At 34.3% G+C, this 23,853-nt stretch overlaps 1 protein-coding gene across 1 annotated transcript in view; it reads left to right on the top strand.

Annotated features, from left to right (window-relative positions):
• LOC125682586 (inositol-trisphosphate 3-kinase homolog) overlaps positions 1-23,493 on the top strand; it is a 138,359-nt gene extending 114,866 nt beyond the window's left edge. Inside the window, 3 exon segments of the mRNA XM_048923236.2 lie at positions 16,920-17,093; positions 17,345-17,521; positions 19,032-23,493. Of these exon segments, the coding sequence (XP_048779193.2) occupies positions 16,920-17,093; positions 17,345-17,521; positions 19,032-19,100 (420 nt within the window). The 3' untranslated portion in view covers positions 19,101-23,493.
• The last annotated feature ends 360 nt before the right edge of the window (positions 23,494-23,853 follow it).

Here is a 23,853-nt window from a genome sequence, read left to right as displayed (position 1 = left end):
CACCCTATTATGATTTGAAACAAATATAACGATTTAACCATGAACTTTGAATACATGTATAGATATTTCTTGGATTTTACCATACCAGTAATGAATTTGTTTTTCCTTTGAAATTTTATGTATAATTCACAATGTTACTTAACCCTTCCATAGAGGCCTTTTAGACAAAACTTCACATAAACTGGTTTTGTGAAGCTCTTTGTGAAATTCTGTCAGAGGAAAAAAATGGCTGTCATACTTGCAAGGCCATTCGTAGTGAGCATGCATGTACATGTAGGACCAGGTGCATTCTGACATTTAGTATTTCACCACAAATTCTATAATTTAATGAATAAATCATGATGCCATTATTATTTTAAACTCCTTAATGTTACAGGTATGTGAATTCACTTGAGTAAGAGTGTATAGAGGTTTTTGTGACAATGTAAAAAAAAAAAATTGCTTCTGAAACTAGAATGACACATTCTGAATGGCTAGCAAATTGTGTGTAAATAACTTATATGTACTACCAAATGAAGCTGGATGAAAAAAATGATATTTGATGCCACAATGGCTTATTCCACACACTGTGCTGTTATGTTTTTACTACACAATTAAGGGCCTATTTTCCTTTGTACACAGTGACATTACATCTGTTAAGAATTGATCTTGTTATTAGGTTTGATTAGGGTAGTACAGGGATTTCTTAATACACCCTGAGGCTTTAGTGCATATACATGTAGATATACACATAGAGATATGGAAAAATTGTTTTCATAACATTATAAATATTGAAGTACTCCAAACCAGTCATCAACATGGTTAGTGAATATGTAACCATACAGGTTGATAAGTATCTCAAGACTTGGCACAAATTTGACTAAACTTCTGAAGTTTAGGAAAGGTGTAATGTCCTTATAGTATAATGTCCTGATTTACCTGATTACACATATCTATGCTTATAAATTAACAAATTTTGCTAATAAACTCTGAAAAGCTTGCTCCAGAGTTACTGCTTGCGCCTTTAATATTATTATACCTCAGTATAAGAATTCTAAGCAGCGTGCAATCTGATTGGTCTAGACAGTCATGTGCCAGGAATGACAAAACTTCTTATCTCCTTCTCAAACATCATATCTCCCCATCATATTTACCCCTTGGGCAGCCTCGTGCATTTTCCATTAATTTAACGTCAAGGTAGATGAAGTGTATTGTGACGTCGCAAAAAGTCCAAGTCATTCTACTTTCATAGTTTGTCTCTGACCTGGTTTTGGTTAATAAAAAAACAATCAAGTAAATTAGCATTCAAAGAGAATGGACATACAAAAACTGGTTATTATATCGTATTTCGTTGTTTGTACCTTCTACCATAATACGTTGACAGTGCGGTGTTACCGTTAGGGCAATCTCAGCTACATACAATGTATAGATGAGTGGACTCCAATTTCAAATGCACTTTTGTAGTCTTGCTTTGTTTCGGTATAATAAACAATTTATTGCATGATAGTGAGGGAGATATGAAGATTTATTCACCCAAGAAAAATCATATTCCCCTCGGGCAATGTATAATGTTTTATATGTGAGGTGAAGTCCGTTTAAAGCTATGATAGAATCTTGTTTGATTAGTAAATATCATAAAATTAATGAAAAACCTACTTTCATTTTTGATAAACTAGCTACCCTGAAATAGCAAAAATGAGAGTATAGTGGTGGATATGCTTTGGCAAATCTTAAGTCAGTTTTCGGGGGGGTGTTGGGGGGGGGGGGGGGGGGGGGTGTTAAATGACAACTTTTAAAGATGATACGATATGAAGTAAATCCATTGTCTATCGATGATTGATTTTGATCTTTTAGAAGAAATAAATTTTGATTATTGTTGAATAAATAAAGTATGCCTGTTTGTTTCTTCAATCTGTGATTTTAGTCTTGAATCAGCCTCATGGAAATTTCCAGAATGAAGCGCCCAGAAAGTTGCACCACTCTATTAATTTTGCCTATATGTTCTTACCAAAATTACTCATCTTTGACCTGACCCTGCTTCCTTAAAGTAAACTTCTCAGAAGTTTTACTTTCACATCATGTAGTACTGTTCTTAATGAGCATTTTCATACCAAAAAATACATACCCATCCAGCAAGGCATGAGAGTTTGTTTACATTGAAGTCAAGCAGGTGCTAATTCAGCTGGTCAAAAGCCAAATCACCCACATTTACAACAAAAAATTTAAAAAATATTTAAATCCTTCTTTGATGTTTTTTACTTACAAAATATCAAACACTATACTTGAATTTACACCTCACAAAAAATTGGAGAGCCTACCTCTTATGGAAAGTCCCATAATGCAAGGAAAGTTCCTGGAATTAGTTTCTTTTGGCCATGATTCAATGAACTTCCACATAAATAGAGTGATGCAACCAGAACAAGGCAACATCATAGACGCTTAGGTCTACAACATTGACATATAACAGTAACTTGTATGTCTATGGTCTACAACCAATCGCACATTCCCGTGCCTTTCCACAAGCCGAAAAGTTGCGATTGGTTTACACCATGATCAGCATAAAACTGTGTAGGTGTTCAGTGTTAGTTATACATATAAAAGTTTTGACTAGGTCCATATTTATCATTTTATGAAGATTTATAATTATATTACTTATAAAAGTCTCATTCAACAAAGGACCACCCCCCCCCCCCCCCCCCCCCCCCCCCCACCCCCCGAGACCAACGATCTGACACGTCGATAGATTTTTAAATACGATATTCATCTGATATTTTCTATTGTCATAATTTTTTCTGTAATAATTGAAGTCACTGTTACGACTTTTTGTAATAATTTATTGACAGTTACTGATAAGTACAAACACATGGATAAACACAAAACAGTATTTATTTTGGTGAAACATGGTGATTTTGAAAGCAAATAATAAGTCGAAAACTGTCCAATATGTCAGATATCGAATGGTCCGGGACTGTTCTGGGAAGTATGTGCCTTATAACTTTAAAGTTATAACATTTTACCGAAATTAGGCTGTACACTATCTGACAATGTCTAAGAAATCAGGCCACTATTTACAATATACCGGTAGCTGTTTTTCTGTTTGTCATTCATATATAGTGCATTATGTTTTCAATTATTGCGTTTGACAAGAAGAAACAATGTATATTTATAATTTTGCCCTTAAATTGTCGCACTGGACTAAAACTTCCATTATAAACATATTCGCAATACTAAGTTTCAAATTTGGAAATTATGGACAACTGTTCATTTTGTCTTTGTCAACTATTTGGCATGATAGATTACAATTGCATTCATAAAATCATTACCTAATTTTCAATATGGAAAGAGATCATCTATGTCACATAAAGAACATTCAATTTGGAGCTCCAAGTGACTTCTAATAATCAAGTTTTATTAACTGTATATGATATCAGTAAATATAACAAGTAAAGCACACAATTATTAGAAAATTGTTCTTAAATTCATTTGTATAGGTGGAGTCTCTGGATGATTTAAGGGGGGAATTTTTACTCATTATTTTGCATCCTTGTTATGGAAATTTGCGTTCCAGATCCAGATGGTCAGGTTTTAATACAAAACATTCAAATACATTGAAAATTTACCAATTAATTTTTTATGTCCCCTTTGCCTCCCCCCTCCCTCCTTTGAAAAAGAGGGGGTATATTGTTTTGTACTTGTTGGTCGGTCTGCTACTTGACAGTTATCAAACTTGATACAGTGGTTGCTCCGAGAGAGTAGATGGCCTCTAGTGATTTTCATGTCCAAGGGTCGGTCAGTCTTGTCCATTCAATATCTAAAGAACCCTTTGCTTGACAGTTAAGAAACTTGGTGTTGTGGTTGGCGAGAGTAGGGTCAAACTGGACATAGCAAAAATTGTCCTCAATATCTTGAGAACTCTTTGCCTGACAGACATCAAACTTGGTTCACAGGTTCTAATTGAGGAGAAGATGACTACTATTGATTTTGAGGTCAATGGTCAAACTACCCTGGACGTAAGATATTTTCTGCTTAATATAAATATTTAAAGATTCCTTTGCTTGCACCTGTTGGTCGGTCTGTTGCTTGACATTCACCAAACTTGGTACAGTGTTTGCTCTTAGAGAATGGATGACTCCTATTGATTTTCAGGTCACATGCAAGGTCAAGGGTCAAATTGGACATAGTAAGATATTGTCCTCTCAATATCTGGAGAATGCTTTGCTTGACAGACATCAAACTTGGTACACTGGTTCTACCTAAGGAGTAGATGACTCTTATTGATTTGTAGGGCACAAAGTCAAGGGTCAAACTACTCTGGACAAATGATATTGTCTGCTCAGTATCTTGAGAACCCTTTGCTGACAGACATCAAACTTGACACATTACCTCCTAAAGATTATAGATGACACCCATTGGTTTTCAAGTCAAAGGTCATGAAAGAAATGACTGAATATTTTAAATGTCTGCTCAGCATCTTGAAAAATCAAATTATGGTTGCCCTTCACTTTCATATTTTTCACTACCACTACAGACATTCTAGATGGAAAGTTGATCCTTTTCAATGTTTCTAAAACTTTTTTTTTTAAAACTTCATGAGGGTATGAACTGTGACACTTCACAACAGCATACTTCATGAATTGTTAGCACTTCATGAATTGTGTTAGCACTTCATGAAAAGTATGCTAGTGTAAAGCGTTGCACATCATAATCCTATGTATTTTTGAAATTTAGAATTATTTCTTATATTTACTTTCTACTTTATAAACAGAAACCCAACTCCACCAGAAATGCTGTAATTATGTCTCCCCTCTTCCAGGGGGAGACATATTGGTTTAGTCTGTCACTAAATCTTGTGAATGCTTCTCCTCCTATATGGCTTATCGGATAGATTTGAAACTTTTTACAGCTTCATTGCCATTTATAGATGTGCATATTGTTGGGACAGGAGGATTCAATTATTTTCCTAAAAGTTATAGTGGATCTAAAAGGGGTGGAGGATGTAAAATAGCTTGTGAACACTTCTCCTATATGGCTTATCTGATAGACTTTAAACTTTTTACAATACCACGATTTTTATTGCTTGTAAATTTATATGAAAATGTGGTGTTTTGAATCGTGCTATTATTATTTTTTCGATATAAAGCGTGCTTTAGTGATTATTTTGTATCGAAAGTGCAAAAAGCCAGATATGCATATTCTCGTCAGAGATTTTCACGCCATTAGTATGTGACGTCATACGTGTCAATGTCGGTGAAGCGAGCAAGCATGAAAACATTTAAACAAGTTGTGAACAGCACATACAGCAGGCTATTGATACAAAATGGAGAGATCCAACAGTTACAAGTCCCATTATATTGTGTTGTACAGTATATAGCTGTAATAATCAGCACAAAAAAGAAGAGTTTCTTTACTTTTACCAACGAGGCAAGTCGGAGAAAATTTGTGAGCTTAGAACTAAATTTAGAAATACTTCAAACCAACAGAAAACCATCTTCAATGACGAACTTACACATTGCATTCTAACCCATTTAATTCATGATATCGACATTTCTGTTTACAAATTAATAGGTTCGTTGTCCTTCAGACTGGACATAATCAGAGACTGCCTTCAGTTTGAGAACTCTTATAGCCTACCAGGTATTGAGGCAATCATTGAAGTCGCCGCGGGTCTGGCAACCACACAGAAATTTCTGTGTAGCATACACTGTTTTATATATATGCACCTTTGATTTCATATGCAACGATATATTGCCCCTCCCCCCCCCCCCCCCCCCCCCCCCCCCGCTTGAAGTTTTGAGTATTGACACCATGTACGAAATGACCACACAGTCTACCCCTAACCCCCACCCACCCACCCCGATTAAAATAGTAAGAAAATGAAAACGTCGAAAAAATGCCAGTTAATAATCGTCAATGATGCTGAAATATGGCGGCTTTATTTTTAAAAAATGACGGTGCGTGCCAAGTAGTGATAAGAAATTGCAACAATATAATGAATGACAGCCCCCCCCCCCCCCCCCCCCCCCCCCCCCTATTTGTTTTTAAAGTAATGAGAGGGACGATTATAAGGTAAACGTTACGACTATTGGCCCCATGTCTTCCTCTCTCTCTCTCTCTCTCTCTCTTAAACACACACTAAATACGATTTAAGATTGGTAATTTTAAAATCCGCCCCCCCCCCCCCTTGAAAAATTATAAATTAAATCAATATCTCGATATCGGTAAATCGACAGTTTCCTTCGACACATTGTAGGTCAATGCATCAATTTGATTAAAAGCAAATCTCTACCTTCTCCAGTGTAACGCTTAGAGAAGAACTCAGATTTTAATTAGATCAGCATTGGCTAATGCATGTTACACTCTACATATACAGACCTCTAATGCTTTAGAAATATTATGATCTACAAGGGAACACAGTCAAAATGTTTACAAACGAAATGTGTCATTCAGATATATACCAAAAGTTGAAAATTCCATCCTTTCTGTGAGCAGGATCTCCGTCCGAGTCCGTCAATGTCGATGTAGTATTAGGCTAATATAAATGTTTGCTGAGGGAATTTCTTTAAGATTTGACTCAGCGGCAGGTTCAAATATGTATGGCGGAATCTTAAATACTAACGGGATGTCATCGATGTCGGAACATTAATTATCCATTCTGTATAATTTATGACTTTCAATAGAATCTATTCACACACACATACATAGCTGCTGCAGCACATTGACACGTATGACGTCATGATGTATCACATGACTAGATAGCTCATTGGTGACGATTTGAGAAGCGGAAGCTTTGAATATATGCAGATAAAATGCATGTTTGTATCAATTATTGGGAGTAATGAAACAATATAACAGCATAAACGTGCTTTATTAAGGTTACTCCTTATGATTTTAAATACATTAAAAATCATGGTAAAAACCCTTTAAAGTTATAGTGGAACTGAGGGGTGGAGGGTGTAAAATAGTTTGTGAACACTTCTCCTCCTATATGGCTTACTGGAGTTTATGATGTCTATGTTCCAGCTCGTGCTTTCTCTTCCATACTATGCAGTACATAAAGGGGAGGAGGTTTCATTTGGAGCACTTTTAATTTGGGGAGTTTTGGAGACATTCGTTTTTCATAAAAACAATCTCTAGTATTTATTAGGTGGTTGTCTGGTTTTTGGCATCATAAATGGAAATCAGTCAACTACTGAATAAATGCTACAGTATTCCCGGTGGTGTTGGATTTCTTTGGATTTTCATACTGCTGATGAATAACTACGATGCAAAGCTTATTGAATACCCAAGATATCTGGTATCTACAACTGGAAATCCACCTCATACTGCATGATATTGGATCCAGTCTTCTTTTTTCTTTTTTGTTGTTGCTTTTTTGCTTGTTTATAGCTTAAACAAATAAATATGAACTTGTGTGTGTGTGTATATGTATATATATATATATATATATATATATATATAAGTTCGTAAATCATTATGCATGCAGTGACATAGTCTACCTGTATTTTTTTATAAAATCTGTGGACAAGCCAGTACTATAACCATAAAACGTGAATATTACTGTCTTTGAGAAAGTCTGTTGCTATGGTTATTCCATTATTTCAGTATTGATTTCTCTCCACTGGTTTGTGTGATAATACTCGTGTTCAAACAATTAAGAAAGAGAAATTTGATACAGAGATGCAAAAGCAGTAATAATGAAGCTTGTTATTTTGAGAAGCCGCCATAGATGGAATAAAGCACTAATTAAGAGAGAGGTTTCTGTTTGCCAAAGTGAAATTTATTAAAGATCAAGGCTTGCTAGATTTAATGATAAAATAATTTTTTTAAATTAAATACATGCAATTTGACCATGTGGCTAACTGTATCCTTTTTAAGCACCCCCCCCCCTCCCTGAGATCGAAGATCGGGGGGGGGGGGGGGATATTGTTTTTGTCCTGTCTGTCATTTCGTAATTCTGTCATTCTGTCTGAAACTAACTTTAGCCTTGCTAATAACTTTTGAACAGTAAGTGCTAGAGCTTTGATATTTCACATGAGTATTCCTTGTGACAAGACCTTTCCGTGGGTACCAACATTTTTGACCCTTTGACCTTGGCTTACTTTTTGAAAACTTTAATCTTTCTAATAACTTTTGAACAGTAAGTGATAGAGCTTTGATATTTCACATAAATATTCCTTGTGACAAGACGTTTCCATGGGTACCAAAATATTTGAACCTGTGACCGTGACCTTGGAGTTTGACCTACTTTTTGAAAACTTTAACCTTGCTAATAACTTTTGAACAGTAAGTGCTAGAGCTTTGATATTTCACATGAGTATTCCTTGTAACAAGACCTTTCCGTGGGTACTACTGTGAATTTACAGTAAGTGTGAACGACTCAGCTTCTCAAGTTCATTCGAGGTCTCGGATAGTTGGTTTCAAAACAAATCTGTCAATGATGACGCATCAAGGAAAGAACAATCACTGCGATTGGACCAATATTTAAAGGGGCGGGAATAAAAATAATATTAGATGGTCACACGTGTCTTTACACTAACGTGTCATTACATAATCTTTTAGCACGATGGAAGAGACTGCGAAAAGGGAAAACCAATACCAACTAAAACAATGACGTTGATTTTAAAATTACATGCCGAGGGTTTATTTTATGGTAAAATCAGTAAGAAATTAGGCGTCATAAAGGCCACGTTATAAAATTGTCAATCATGGGAACTCTTGCACCGAAAATGTCGCCAATGAAGCTCACACCGGATGTACTTTTGTTTATCGAGTATGAAATTAAAAAGAAATCAAGTGTATATTAATAGAGAAATCAGACAAAATTTATTAAGAAGAAATATTTGTACCCCTGACAATGTACCATAGGTGTCTTTAATTTGTAGAGCTGCGAGAAATTTTTAGGGAAATTACTTTCAAGAAACTGCAAAGAAAATCCAAGAGAAGCATATTTCGTCTGAACACAGGGACTCGTCACGAAATACCTGTCTTTTTAAAATTTGACATCGTCTATTCTATATTTACAAATAAATGTAAATATAGAATAGAGAGGGCCAATTCGTGATGAGCCCCTGTGGTCTGAACACGAACGAAGTGTTGAAAACTTCTTTGCTACTGATTTTATTGCAATTTAGGCCGAGTCAGTTATATATATATATATAGAGAGAGAGAGAGAGAACTCTAAAAACTTTGTTGAAATATTTCGACCGGGTTACCGGTCTTCTTCAGTCGTGTTTTCGTGAAGGAGACCGGTAACACGGTCGAAATATTTCAACAAAGTGTTTAGAGTTTTTTCTGTATTTTACTTCTGAAGAAGAGACTATATATATATATATATAGATATATAGATATATAGATAAAATTTCAAACTCCTATGGACATACAGTTAGGGGTGGACCAGTGATAAAGGTTCAAAGGTACGCCAGTATCGCAACATTAACAATCAACCTTTGCTGTGGTTTATTATGATGTTATAGAAGGCGCGTCTAGTGCTAACAAAATGCTGAATTTCTTTAATAATGTGTTACATGAACAGGAGAGGGATGGTTTGGGGAATTTAGTTTTTGCTAGAATTCACAGAACTTGCCTTTGTTCATTCAATTAACAGTATCTAGCGATGGTTACTTCCGAATTTCTTACGAAAATGTGGGTATATATAACAGTAAAAGACATCAAAGCATGCCATGTGTTGAAAATAAATGTTTTCTCGAAGTAGAATATCTATTGATCTTATTACTTAATCTGACAAATTATTTTAGGGGCGAGATCAAATGTTCAATGTTAGAGAACACTGAGTTCGCATAGTTCTCACCAAGACCCCCCCCCCCCCAATACAAAACTAAATATGAAGTATGTTGAAACTAATCGATTAACAAGTAAAACAAATGACAGTGTACATTGAAACTATTAAACATTTATTAAAATGTATTATTATGTGGTTTTAAAGTCAGTTGTCTTTTTTCCCCACTAACGTGTAATCGATGTCGGATGACAGAAACTAACGAGTTTTTACCCCCTCTTCCCCCTAACTATTTGAATTTAGAAATTCCAATGCTTTGCAAGATTTCGAAAATATCCTCCGAGAGATTCATTTTAAAATAACGATATGGAAACTGCAAATGTGAAAGAGACAACAAAACAAAAGCATTGTTCTTAAACGGACAAAAGCGCCTATAGAAACATGTACTGAAATTTCTGATCACTTAAAACTGACAAGTATCTACAGGAATTTAAGGGAGTAACCTTTCAATTTTTATTGGGATATAGAGGCAACTGTGGATCCTGCCTTTTCCCGCAGCATTATCGATCCCGTCATTTTTTTTCCTTTTCAATATTCAGCACTATTTGAATTCTGGGATATTGCTATCCTGCCTTTTCTTTATATATCGGAGCTCGCCTTTTTCACCCTGTATTCCCCCTCCCATACCTATTGATACTGCGATGGATTATAAGTATAACACGGTTATTCCTGTTTAAAAGATAAAATTTATAAGGTATCTGATAAAAGTTATATCTTCTAAAGTTTACGAGATATCTTGTATCTTTTATAAGACATCTTATATTTTTTTTATTTATAAGATATCCCATCACTTTTATACATGTAGATATCTAGTATATATAAGATAAACTTTACAAGACATTTTACTAACGTAATTTCAAATCTCCGTTGTCAAATCAAAACCGATATTGAATCTCACGCTACGTACGGTGCAACTTACACTGAAATCAAATAGTGAAACTTACACTTGTTAGGCACGAGATAATATAATGCCAAATACTTGGGACCGCCTACCTATAATTTAACCGACCTATCAAAAGCGCTCTTTAAAATCACTCGGGGACTTTCCAAATGAACTATCTGAAGCACGTCATGTACTGGCCGATATGTCTCGTTCACACTTACTGTAAATCCACAGTAAATCTTTTGACCTTGGCATTTCACCTACTTCTAGAAAATTTGACATAGTTCATAACTTCTAAATGGTAAATATTAGAGCTTTCATCTTGCACATGAGCATATTTTGTGACAAGATCTTTCTACTGGTACCAAGATATTTGTCCTTGTGACCTTGGAATTGGCCATTATTGGGGAGCATTTGTGTTTCACAAACACATATTGTTTTATTTGACTAAATGTATCAACATTTCAAAATGATGCCACATTTCTTTAATTTTCATTTGTAACTAATATAGAACAGCATCTTATTTTGGGGAAGATCATTTTTAGCTTCCCTGAGCTATAAGTTCTCATCACCCATTGCCTCTAGTCCATCCATTTGTCTGTAAACTTTACACATTTTCGTCTTTACATATTTTCGTCTTTTTCTCTAGAACCACTAGGCCAATTTAAACCAAACTTTGTACAGAACATCCTTTGGTAATGGGTACCGTATATACTCGCCTATAAGTCGGTTTTTTGGGAGTCAATTTTTGGTCCAAAACTTTATGTCCGACTTATAGGCGCGTCCTAAGAAGATTGGTATTTTTCTGGGCGACGTAAAGTAGTGTTTTTAAACAACTCCGATGATTATCATGGACTACCACACAAATGATTATTGTTCACAAATATCTAGACGTATTGTTTATGTATTTTAAAATCATGTATAAAGTACAAGTACTTACATATTTTTATCTAGTTTAAAATTATTTACATACCGGTAACTACAGTGTAATACTTTCAAAATAATCTATCGTTTATCGGTAAAATTGAATTACGAACCTGATTTAATATTGAAATATTCATATGTATACCGGCTGAAACATATTTCTTAAAAGATTGGATATTGTTCACAAATAATTTAGATCATCATTCTTGACTCTTAAAAACTATTGTTGATACAATGAATTATACCGGAATCCCACAATAACAGTTTTCGCGAGGCGCGTGCCACTAAGTAAACACAGGGCCAGGTACTGGTCATTAGGAGACCATAATTGCTTAGGTAAACAAGGGATCATGGTCCATATTAGATCAAGGGATGCGTTTAAATCCCAAACGGATATGGCTTGGATATTGAGCACCTCATAATTATTAATTTCTCCAAGTAGTTTTTGAAACATAGGTTAAAACACTAGAGAATTGACTTGAAATTGTCAACCTATTCTGACAAAAATTTGTACCGACTTATAAGCGGGTCAATGACAAATTCCTACAAAATAACCTTAAAAAATACAACCGACTTATAGGCGGACCGACTTATAGGCGAGTATATACGGTATTCAAAATTGTTAAAATGAAGGACCATGTCCCCTTCGAAGGGGAGATAATAAAGAAAAGGTAAAAATAGAGTGGCATCATTTAAAAATCTTCTCAAGAACCACTGGGTTAAAAAAAGATGAAGCATATTGAAAACATTCCTGACATAGTGTAGATTTTAAATTGCTCAAATCATGGCACCAGGGGATAAGATTGAAGCCACAGTGGGGGATGAAAGTTTTATGAATGAATATCAAGGAAATCTCAAGAACAGTCAAGGCTATAATTAGTCATAGATTAGTCATATTGATATGCAAGCATTCTTAGATTGTGCAGATTCAAGTTTCTTCAAATTTTTACATGGGAATTTATGGGGGGAAAGTCTCTAAAAATCTTCTCAAGAACAATAGGACCATGATTAGTCATATTAATATTGCAAACATCCTTACATAGTGCCGATTCCAGTTTATTCAAATCATGGTCCCAGGGGTAAGTTGGGGCATCAGTAGTGGATCAAAGTTTTGCATGGTATTACAGGGGGAGGGGATCTTTAAAAATATTCTTTTCAAGAACATTATAGCCATGATTAGTCATACCAATATGCAAGCATCTTTAGGTTGTGCAGATTCCAGTTTATTCAAATAATGCCCCTGGGAATAGGATAGGGCCGCAGTTGGGGATAAAAAATTTACATGGCAATATACGGGAAATTTTATGTCCCAGTAATTGGAGAATCAAGGGCATATAGATGTTGGTCAATCTGTCTGTTTGTCTGCAAAAAAACTTTAACCCTGGCCATAAATTTTGAATGGATGGTGGTAGGACTTGAGGGGAGAATTTGGGTTTGTACTTTGGTGGTGGGGGGGTGGCAATTTATGGATCTTGGGGTCTAAGGGTAAGACCTAATATTGAATAATCAAAGTTTAAAGGGACATGGACATAATTTGAGATGAAAATTTTCTAATTTTATTTTTCCATTTTTAGGTCACCTGATTTTACTCAGGTGACCTATTGCAATTGATTGTTGTCCTTCACCGTGCGTTAACAATTGAACATTTTTAACTTCTTCTTGATAACTACCAGGCAAATTTTTTTTTAGAATTTGGTATGAAGCATCTTTGGGATAAGGGGAACATAAATTGTAATTATGAGGACTCCAGCACCCCTGGGGCCCTAGGGGCGGGGCAAAAACTGCCCAATATTGACCAATTTTCAAAATCTTCTCTAAAACCGCACATGTTTAAGAAAAACTAAATGCATGGTGATGTAGAGCAGAAAGGCCTCTACCAAAGTTGTGAATTTCATGATCCTTGTCGTAGGTGTTTTGACCCCAGGGCGGGGCCAAACTTACTATATATAGTGTCTATGTGTAAAACACTTAAATAACATCTTCTTTAGTATTATTGATACTAAATTGAAACTAAATGGATATTTAGAAAGAGCAGGTTGTCTTTTACCAAAATTGTAAATTTGATGATCCCCAGAGTAGGGGTTCTGACCCCAGAGTGGGGCCAAACTTAGTAAATAGTATTTATGTGTAAGTTTGCTGATACTGTATAAAATCTGAATACATACTTAGGAATAGCAGAAAAGGATGTACAAAATATGGTGAATTTCACAACCCAGGGTTATGACTTTAGGATGGGTCTAATTCAGTCATCTATTTTGATGTTTTAATGTTAATACACCTATTATATTATGTAAAGCCTTTCATCAGTGTATGTACTTTTGAGGGAAGTGAAGTTTTAAGAACATGTCTTGTTTTATACTGTTGCTGAACATTAGAATTTAGTTTAGATATTCAGAACAGGAAATGTATTTTAGATTTCATAGCCCTTGGGAGTAATGATACTTTTTAACCAGTACCCGGGTGACCGTTTAAGGCCTGTGGGCCTCTTGTTCAATTACAAGTTAATTCTGAACACAATTAAATAGTTTCTAGTGTTTGACAAATCTCATTTTGTTTTAAACATATTTTCTATTGAGCAATCTATATGTAAACAAAAACATGCGTGAGCCTTGTTTATACATAACAAGGAATTGTGAGTACTGTATCTGTCTTGTAACTCAACAATTGATACTCAAATTTTGGTTGATGATTAGAAAATACTTCAGTTTAGCATTGCAAACAATAAGAATAGACAAATAAAAATTTAGAATGTTCAGCTTAAATCGTGTCCATACCCCTATAAATGATACGTGAACATTAGGGGGGGGGGATATTTTTTTTAAATCTTTAGAGGAGCAAGGCCATGTTTAATAGATATTGATGTTAATTATAAAAGCAAAGTTGTGTTGATTAAAGTTCTGTTAAGTCATGACTTAATGGGGCTGGAGAGAGGTCATAATACAGAGTCAAAACTTTTCATGGGAATAAAGGGATGAAATTTATTTTTAAAATCTTCTGAAGAATAGCGGGGCCAAGGTGATACATATGAACATTGTGGTTCATGGTTCTCTTTTAGTATATCATGCAGAAATGCATTTTTAGGTCACTGGAGTAAACTCAAATTTACAATTTATGTCCCTCTAGTCCTAGAGATGCTTCGTAATAAATTTGAGGTAGTTATCAAGAAGAAATTAAAAATGTTCAATTGTTAACGCACAATGACGGACATTTACCAATTGCAATAGGTCACCCGAGTTTACTTTGAATTACAAAACAAGTTTGGGTTATATATGCCTCGTTCACACGAAGAATTTAATTCGCATTAAACGTAAGTTAATGTGAATTAAATCTGAACCGCGTTCACACGGAGATTTTAATGCGCATTAGTTTACTTCGAATTAAAATTGACGTCGCGATTTAATGCAAATTAAATTTACTTCGCATTAGCTCCGTGTGAACGCTAAGCGAAGCTAATTCGAATTAAATGTAGACGCATGCGTAATGGCCAATTTGGGTCACATGCATCATACCCATGGTCAGCTATATATATTAATGTTAGTTTTGTACGAAAAACTAAGCAAAATGATAATAATTAATCACTAAAAACATGTACAAACAGCATGTCATTAGGTAATGTCAGACGTAAATCTGTGCTCTGCATAGGCAACTGAGTAATACATGTGGAAGGAATTGTTTTTAAATACGACAACAATGTTTTAAAATAGTGATAATATGATTTTCTTTTTTACATTTTTTAAAAACAAATGTGCCGCTCATTGTTAATTTGTATACCATATGACGTCATAGTAGACTTATGATACGTATTAGTAATTAAAAATTACGTCACAACAGTAGTCAGCGGAATGGTGAAAAAGACGTTCCGAAGTTTTAAAATTGGGCCCATGAAGAAACAATATATTGTCTAGATTGAATGCTGGTTGTCAGAGGAAATAACAAGTAATTTCTTGGGAACATATCAATAAACACGACAAAAAACTCCTTATGTGTAGATCAGTTATGTATGTAAATTGTAAACATGTAGTATACTACATGTAGGCCTATATAGCGTTTTGAACAAAGAATTCTGCATCTACACAATATTCATTAAAATATCTATAAAAATAATTTTCAATAACATAGTCTATTCTATTATTTCGCGCACCCTTTAATAGAGATGCATACGAATTTAATGCGCATTAGTTTACTTCGCATTAAATATTACCGCCGTGTGAACGCTATTTAATTCAAATTAATTTAATGCGCATTATTTTACTTCACATCAAATTTGATGCGAAGTAAAATTTAATGCGCATCCGTGTGAACGAGGCAATAGATTTAGTCGCTATGTCTACCAGCAGTGAATGTCTAATTTTATGTCTTCCTAATATTGCATACCATAATATTTGTATGATAATTACACACATATTTTTTTTTCATAACACACCATAGCTTTAAATTCCACACCTTTCTCGGGGCATATATCAAAAGTAGAAAATTAAATCTGGCCTGACTGTCAAAATTGTGAAAGCTGTAATTGAATGTACATGTACAAATGAATTTTTACTAAATGTGTATATTATTGCAATTTTCAAGCTGGCATTGCATGTCAGTTTTACTTAGACTGGGTTGGTAAGATATGAGTGTTGGTTCAGCTAATTATTTGTGCTTTTCGGATATTAAATCTATATACCACAGGCATTGTACATGCAAACTTTAAAAATTCTTCAGCATTATCCTACGCAAACTCCTCTACCTCTCCTTGATAAGTAGATGACAAGTCATTGTCTGACAAACAAAGTACAGTTGAAATCCAGATACTACATTTGATTGGTGAAAATTTGTGCTTTTGATGAAATTTTTTTTTTTAAATCTCACACAAACGCTGCACCTTTTCCATTGACTAAACAATTTACAATGATGTATTTTTTGACCTACTGGTTTATTGTTCTGATAAAATTGAAGGGTGTGCAGACAAATTGAATAACATGTTAGTACACCATTACATATTATTGGCCCAGCTAATGCATCATTAAGATTGTTTTTAAAACGTCATAATTAATTGTAATAGCCCATTTTTTAGAATTCTCTCTGCTTGTCAGTTAACAATTTGAAATGGTCATGGATGCTTTTGTCAATACATATATTGGCCAGATTGGCATTGTGATGTCGGTGTGATTTGACGTCAGATTGGACCATAATATTTTAAACTTTTCATAGTAAAATCATGTTGGAATATAAATATAATGCACGTCATTTTATACATAGAATTATTACATACTTGATGCTAAATTTTCCAGTATTTTTAGGATAATTTCATTGTAAAGTTGTTAATGCTTTTGTTATTGTTGCGTTTTATAGGTGTCAGGCGAATCACCTACCACAAATTTGAAGAAGGTGAAAACAGTGGCACAGGTAGAAAGTATTCTCTCTAATTTCATACAGGGCCAAGATTCTATCAGGTGGCAGTTTCACAGTAGGCTAAAAGACATCAAGGAGAAATTTGAATCATCCACATTTCTTATGTCACACCAGGTAAGACAAATTCAATTCAAATAAATTTAAACTTAGAGTAAAAATGAGCAGATATTTATCAACCAAACAGTTCATAAAGTCTTTGGATAGATTGTAGTTAGCAGTCCACCATCAACATTTTTTCTGGACTGGCAAATGATGGTTTTACAGCCAGCCACTGGAATAAATACAAATGTCTTTGTGACAAATTCCATTATTTCATTTTACAGCAGTGATAGAGGATATACCATACTTGTTTTCTTTTCTTACAGATTATTGGGAGTTCTATTTTGTTTATGTTTGATGAGAAGGGTAATACTGGGGCATGGATGATTGACTTTACAAAGACTTTTCCTATTCCCCATGGCAAGACCATCAACCATAGGGATGAATGGATGCTGGGAAACTGTGAGGATGGCTACCTATTTGGTGTGGATTCATTAATAAAAGTGAGGAGAATGTATTCTGCTAGTAGAGGGCAGCAATGTTTTAGTTCCCCAAAAGGAACTACTAGTTTGTATACTGTCCATCAATCCTTCTGTCCATCTGTCAAAACTTAGTTGGGGTCTTGATTTTGACAAACTTCTCTTTGATAGCTACTCTTCCAATTCTTTTAAAATTTGGTATGAAGGATCTCTGGAACAATGGGTACATTCTAAATTTCAAGATTTTTGCACACAAATGGCCTTAAAGGTGGGGAAAAGCTGCTAAAAAAAGACAAATTTTCAAGAATTTTCTTCTCTACAACCATACATCTGTAAGAAAAACTAAATGCTTAGTCATTTAGAGCAGGAAGACCTCTACCAAAATTGTAAATTTCATGATCCCTGGGGTAGGGGTTCTGATTCCAGGGCAGGTCCAAAGTTGGCATATTTATAGTGTTAATGCATAAAACATTTAGATAACATTTCTTTAATGCTATCTATATTAAGAATCTACATGGATATTTAGAAGGAGCAGGTAACCCTTCACCAAAATTGTAAAATATTGATCCAGGGGTAAGGGTTTTGGTAAAAGGGTGGGGCCAAAATGGTCATAGTGATTAAATGTTTTTAGCCGAGTTGCAACGAAGTTGAACTAGGCTATTGGTTTGGTGATGCGGGCGGTTGGGCATCAACAATTGGTTTCCGGATGATAACTCGAAAAGTTTAAATCCGAATTAAATGAAACTTTGATATATTGTTGGGTACCAGGTAAGGAAGACCCCTATTGATTTTGGAGAGAAAAAGGTCAAAGGTCAAGGTCACAGTGACCGAATATAGAATGAAAATTTCAGAAAAAAATAGTTTCCGGATGATAACTCAGAACGTTTAAATCCGAATCAAATGGAACTTGGATATATTGTTGGATACCAGCAAAGCAAAGCCCCTATTGATTTTGGAGAAAAAAAGTCAGAGGTCAAGGTCAGTGATCGAAAATAGATTGAAAACTTCAGACAAATATGGTTTCTGGACAGTAACTCGAAAAGTTTAAAACTGAAATTAGTTCTTCACAATTATAAATATGCCACATCATTCCTGAATTTACAATGTATCCCATGCAACTCGGCTCATGCACCCCTGGGTGCATATATAGATTTTTATTATTTGAAAGACTTCATCTTTAATTTTATTGATACTATATAAAAATTAAATGCATATTAAGGAAAAGCAGAAATGAATTTTATCAAAATTGTGAATTTCACATCCCCAGTTTTTGGGGTATTGGGGTAAGGGGGGGGGGGGGGATCTTAGTGAGCATTGCTCACAGTACCTCTTGTTTTGTGCTGCTGCTGAAGACTAGAATTTAGCATTCAGAACAGGAAAATTATTATAGATTTCATAGCCTTGGGGCTAGTGATACTTTTAACTAATACTCAGGTGAATAACAAGGCCTGTGGGCCTTTTGTTTTGGCTTATGGCTCTGTACTTTGGAGTTGACATCAATTAGAACATGAAATAGGTAACTTTCTGTTGTTAGATTTTTGAGAACCTTGACTGCTGTACCTCTACAAACATTCATGTTCCTCACCACCAGGATGATGGCTAACAGGGAATCTGCTTTTCTACAATCCACTCTGAATCTCATCTCACAAAAACCACACTGGGACCATGACATGATCATAGAGTTCCAAAGGAAATGCATGCTTGCAGTGTTCAACTAAATGTTTTTAATAACATTGATGTGATCAACTGTATAGGAAATACTTTGTTAATTATGACAAAAATGATGAGGTACCATTTCAGTGAAGTACGATTACTCCAAACATTGAAATGCAAGGTGCAAATGTATTTTAAATGAATTTAACAGATATTTAACAAACTATATTAATACTATACATGTATGCTGTAATGTATGACTTGAAAAGTGTTCTCTGTTAAATAGTACTGGTATACAGGTACATGTGTGTTGTCCATTTAGATTTTTCTTTGTATTGTGATGAGTGCTTTCAATGCACAACAATGCATACTCTACAAGTGGTTATGAATGATATTATTTACAGCAGAATGAATAGAAGGTACCACTATAAACAAGGTGTGATATATACTATTGAATGCAAATGATGAAAAAATCAGGAATTGTTCTCACTTATAGAAATTAAAAATGTATTAGCATGAAAATACAGTTCATTTTAAGCTCAATTTTGTCTCTGTTAGAATATTGTATAACCAAAGTGAAGCTGTTTTAGAATTTTAGAACTGTCAGACTGAATATAGTTTCAGGGTACAAATTTTTAAAGTCCATGTAGTTTAATAATTGCACATATAATCAGTAATGTATTTTGTTGAAGTATTTATTTTTAAACATTTACTTTTAAACAGTATGTTGTATTATGTATGTATTCAGACAGTGTTTAGTGTAGGGGAGGGGAGACCACCAAAAGACATTTGTTTTGTAAAACATTGTTATCTATTACATTGACTTTATACTTTTTTTATACGCCTGTCTAAGACGGGACGTATTATGGTATGGCAATTGTATCCGTCCGTCTGTCCCGCTTCATGTCCAGCTCATAACTTGAATACTATGAGACCTAGAATCATCCAACTTTGTCAGCTGATACATCTTGTTTAGAGGGTGGGTCACACTTCAAAGTTAGGTAACTGTGACCTTCGATTGAGACTATATGGCAAAATCCTGTCTGACTCATAACTTGACAGTTATTTGGTCTAGAATCATTAAACTTGGTAAGTTAATGCACCTTGGGTAGAGGGTGTGTCACACTCTAAATGAAGGTCACTAAGACATGACAATTAATGTGAGTAATTATTTTGTTTCTAATATTAATGATATAGATATACAGTATTGTACTTCAAAATTCACAAAGACTTAACAAGCACATCACACAACAGATAAAGGAATTGTACAATGATCATAGCCATGGTGTTTCAAAGAGTTCATTTAATTTTGATTAGAACCAAATTCTGTCTGTCCAATTAAGATTCCATTTGTCTTTTGGGAGTAATGATCTAAGCCATGGTGTTTCAGAGAGTTCAGCAGGACATGCAAAGATCATTTTGATAAGAGGCAAATTGCATCTGTTCAGTTGAGTGTAAGTAAGAAGGCTGTGGAAATAATGTATCATTCCTCAAGTTATTGTATATGGGGCATTTCTTTGTACAACCCAAACATTGTTAATAATTATATCATGTGAAAAAAATCTAGATACAAGTAATAAAATGAAACATGTTTTGAAATGTAGTTATTTGAACAATTCAAGAGATATATTTACAAGTCAATTGCTGTACCAAGATTAACATGATTTTGTCCCATGCACTCTTCTGTTTATGATTAATAAACATTTGACAGGCAGATCATGTGCCATGGTGGTGCACTTCATTTATTATACGCACGTCTTTAGACATATTATGGTACAGCAATGTCTGTTTGTCCTTCCGTCCGTTTGGGGTTTTTTTCTTTCGTTTCTATGTATTTTCATATCTCTGTCACACATCAAGCTGTAACTTGCTATATAGCTTCTTTGTGGGTCACTCTAGATCATGTTGCAATTTTGATCTATTCTGCCCTCTCTTGGAGGAGTTTTGTAACTTCATTTGACATTTTTTAGCCGAGTTGCAATGAAGTTGAACTCGGCTATTGGTTTGGTGATGCGGGCGGGCATCAACAATTGGTTTCCGGATGATAACTCGAAAAGTTTACAATCTAATCAAATGAAACTTTAATATATTGTTTGGTACCAGGTAAGGAAGACCCCTATTAATTTTGGAGAAAAATGGTCTAAGGTCAAGGTCACAGTGACTGAAAATTTCAGAAAAATTTGGTTTCCGGAAGATAACTCAAAAAGTTTACAATCTAATCAAATGAAAATTTGATATATTGTTGGGCCCCAGGTAAGGAAGACCCCTATTAATTTTGGAGAAAAATTGTCAAAGGTCAAGGTCACGGTGACTGAAAATAGAATGAAAATTTCACAAAAAATTCAGAAAGTTTAAATCCGAATCAAATGATACTTAAAGATATTGTTATGTACCAGGTAAGGAAGACCCCGATTGATTTTGGAGAAAATAGATCAAAGGTCAAGGTCACAGTGACCAAAAATAGATTTAAAATAAAAAAAAAATTGGTTTCAGGAGGATAACTCGAAAAAAAAATTAATTTGAATCAAATGAAACATGGATATTTTGTTGGATACCAGCAAAGCAAGGCCCCTATTAATTTTGGAGAAAAAAGGTCAAGGTCACAGTGACCAAAAATAGATTGAAAACTTCAGACAAATATGGTTTCTGGACAGTAACTCGAAAAGTTTAACTCCAAACTCCTTTTAAAAATGTATTCTCAAGAATTTTTTATGTTATATCCAACAATTAGTTCTTCACAATTATAAATATGCCACATCATTCCTGACTTTACAATGTATCCCATGCAACTCGGCTCATGCACCCCTGGGTGCATATATTGATTTTTTTTTGGTTAACTCCTTTCACAGTTTTCAAGTGAAGACTTTTCTTTTTAGAGTGTTTGTATCGGTATTAAAGATGTGAAAGGATTTTGATTTCCTTCAATTTTTGAGAAAATTACAGGTTGTTGAACTTACTCAGTTTTGAGGAATACATGTACTGTAAACATACTTTTTTTTGACAGTGTCATAATTCCACAAAATAACAATTTCTGTTCATAGATTTCTTGGATTGCCATTGTATGTCCTAAATGTACTTAAAGTATGCTAGACAAATTACTGCAGCATAAAATTTATGACAGTGTACATGCGTAAATTATTCTGATGTGGAAAAAAAACTACATCTACATTATTACAAAGTGAGTATATGGTTTGTCCATTTAAATTCCTTTTACAGTTTTCAAGCTAAGGCTTTTGTAAACAACTTGAAGATGTGCTTATTGCAAGTATTTTGATTCCCAACAATTTTATAGTTTTCTTTGATGTTTGAAAAAGTTACAGGTTGTTGAACTAGGTCAATTTTTAGGAAATATTGTACACACAGAGCTCTCGGTTTGTCTATCTACCCCCTGTCACAGTTTTTAAGCTAGGACCTTTCATTTCACAGCTTGATAATGGCTGATACTACCCTAAGTAAAGTTCTACAACTCCTGGCATTATTGTCATGTTTGCTAATTAGTGTCATAGAAAACAAACCCCTTAAAATGAACACCCTACATAAGCTTGTAACAGGCGTATTATGTACCGTTACAAACTCTTTCAAATAAACACCCTACATAAGCTTGTAACAGGCGTATTATGTATCATTACAAACTCCTTAAAATAAACACCCTACATAAGCTTGTAACAGGCATATTATGTACCGTTACAAACTCTTTCAAATAAACACCCTACATAAGCTTGTAACAGGCGTATTATGTATCATTACAAACTCCTTAAAATAAACACCCTACATAAGCTTGTAACAGGCGTATTATGTACCGTTACAAACTCTTTCAAATAAACACCTTACATAAGCTTGTAACAGGCGTATTATGTACCGTTACAAACTCTTTCAAATAAACACCCTACATAAGCTTGTAACAGGCGTATTATGTATCATTACAAACTCCTTAAAATAAACACCCTACATAAGCTTGTAACAGGCGTATTATGTACCGTTACAAACTCCTTCAAATAAACACCCTACATAAGCTTGTAACAGGCGTATTATGTACCGTTACAAACTCCTTCAAATAAACACCCTACATAAGCTTGTAACAGGCGTATCATGTACCGTTTCTAGTATTCTTTGTTTTCAACCGTATGATATTTTGCATTCCAATGCTTTGTCTCGGAATATCTAGCCAATATATTCACAGTGTTTGACATTTGAAATCTGCTTAAATGAAATATCTAAACAAATTGTGGTGTATTGTAAAAACTTTGTAAATTGTTTAGTTGTTGCCAAGCAGCATTTTTTTATGCATTGAAAAAATGTGTGCAGAATGTTTATTGCAAACATTAAATTGAATTTATGATAAACGTGCATTTAATGTGGTTTTGTGAAAAGTGCATAGATTTTAACAAGTCCATATTTATGAATAGTGCTGGGTGTGTATACATGTACTATTATTAATAGTGATAAATTCCAACCTTTTCATATACTTTACATCATGAAATTAAAATTGCAAAGCCTGAATTATAACCTACACGTATTCCCATATCATATAGATTAATTGTTATATATATATTTATAAAAAAAAATATTGTATCTCTGAAAATACTTGAGGGTATGAAGTTATGAACTATGATGCTTCATGCAGGCATACTTCATGAAGCACTCATATATTTTTAAAAGTTTTTAATAATTGACCTAGTTCAACAACCTGTAACTTATTATCT

The sequence above is a fragment of the Ostrea edulis genome, chromosome 2, assembly GCF_947568905.1.
Source record: "Ostrea edulis chromosome 2, xbOstEdul1.1, whole genome shotgun sequence".
Taxonomy (NCBI): domain Eukaryota; kingdom Metazoa; phylum Mollusca; class Bivalvia; order Ostreida; family Ostreidae; genus Ostrea; species Ostrea edulis.
This window is presented reverse-complemented; position numbering and strand designations above follow the sequence as displayed.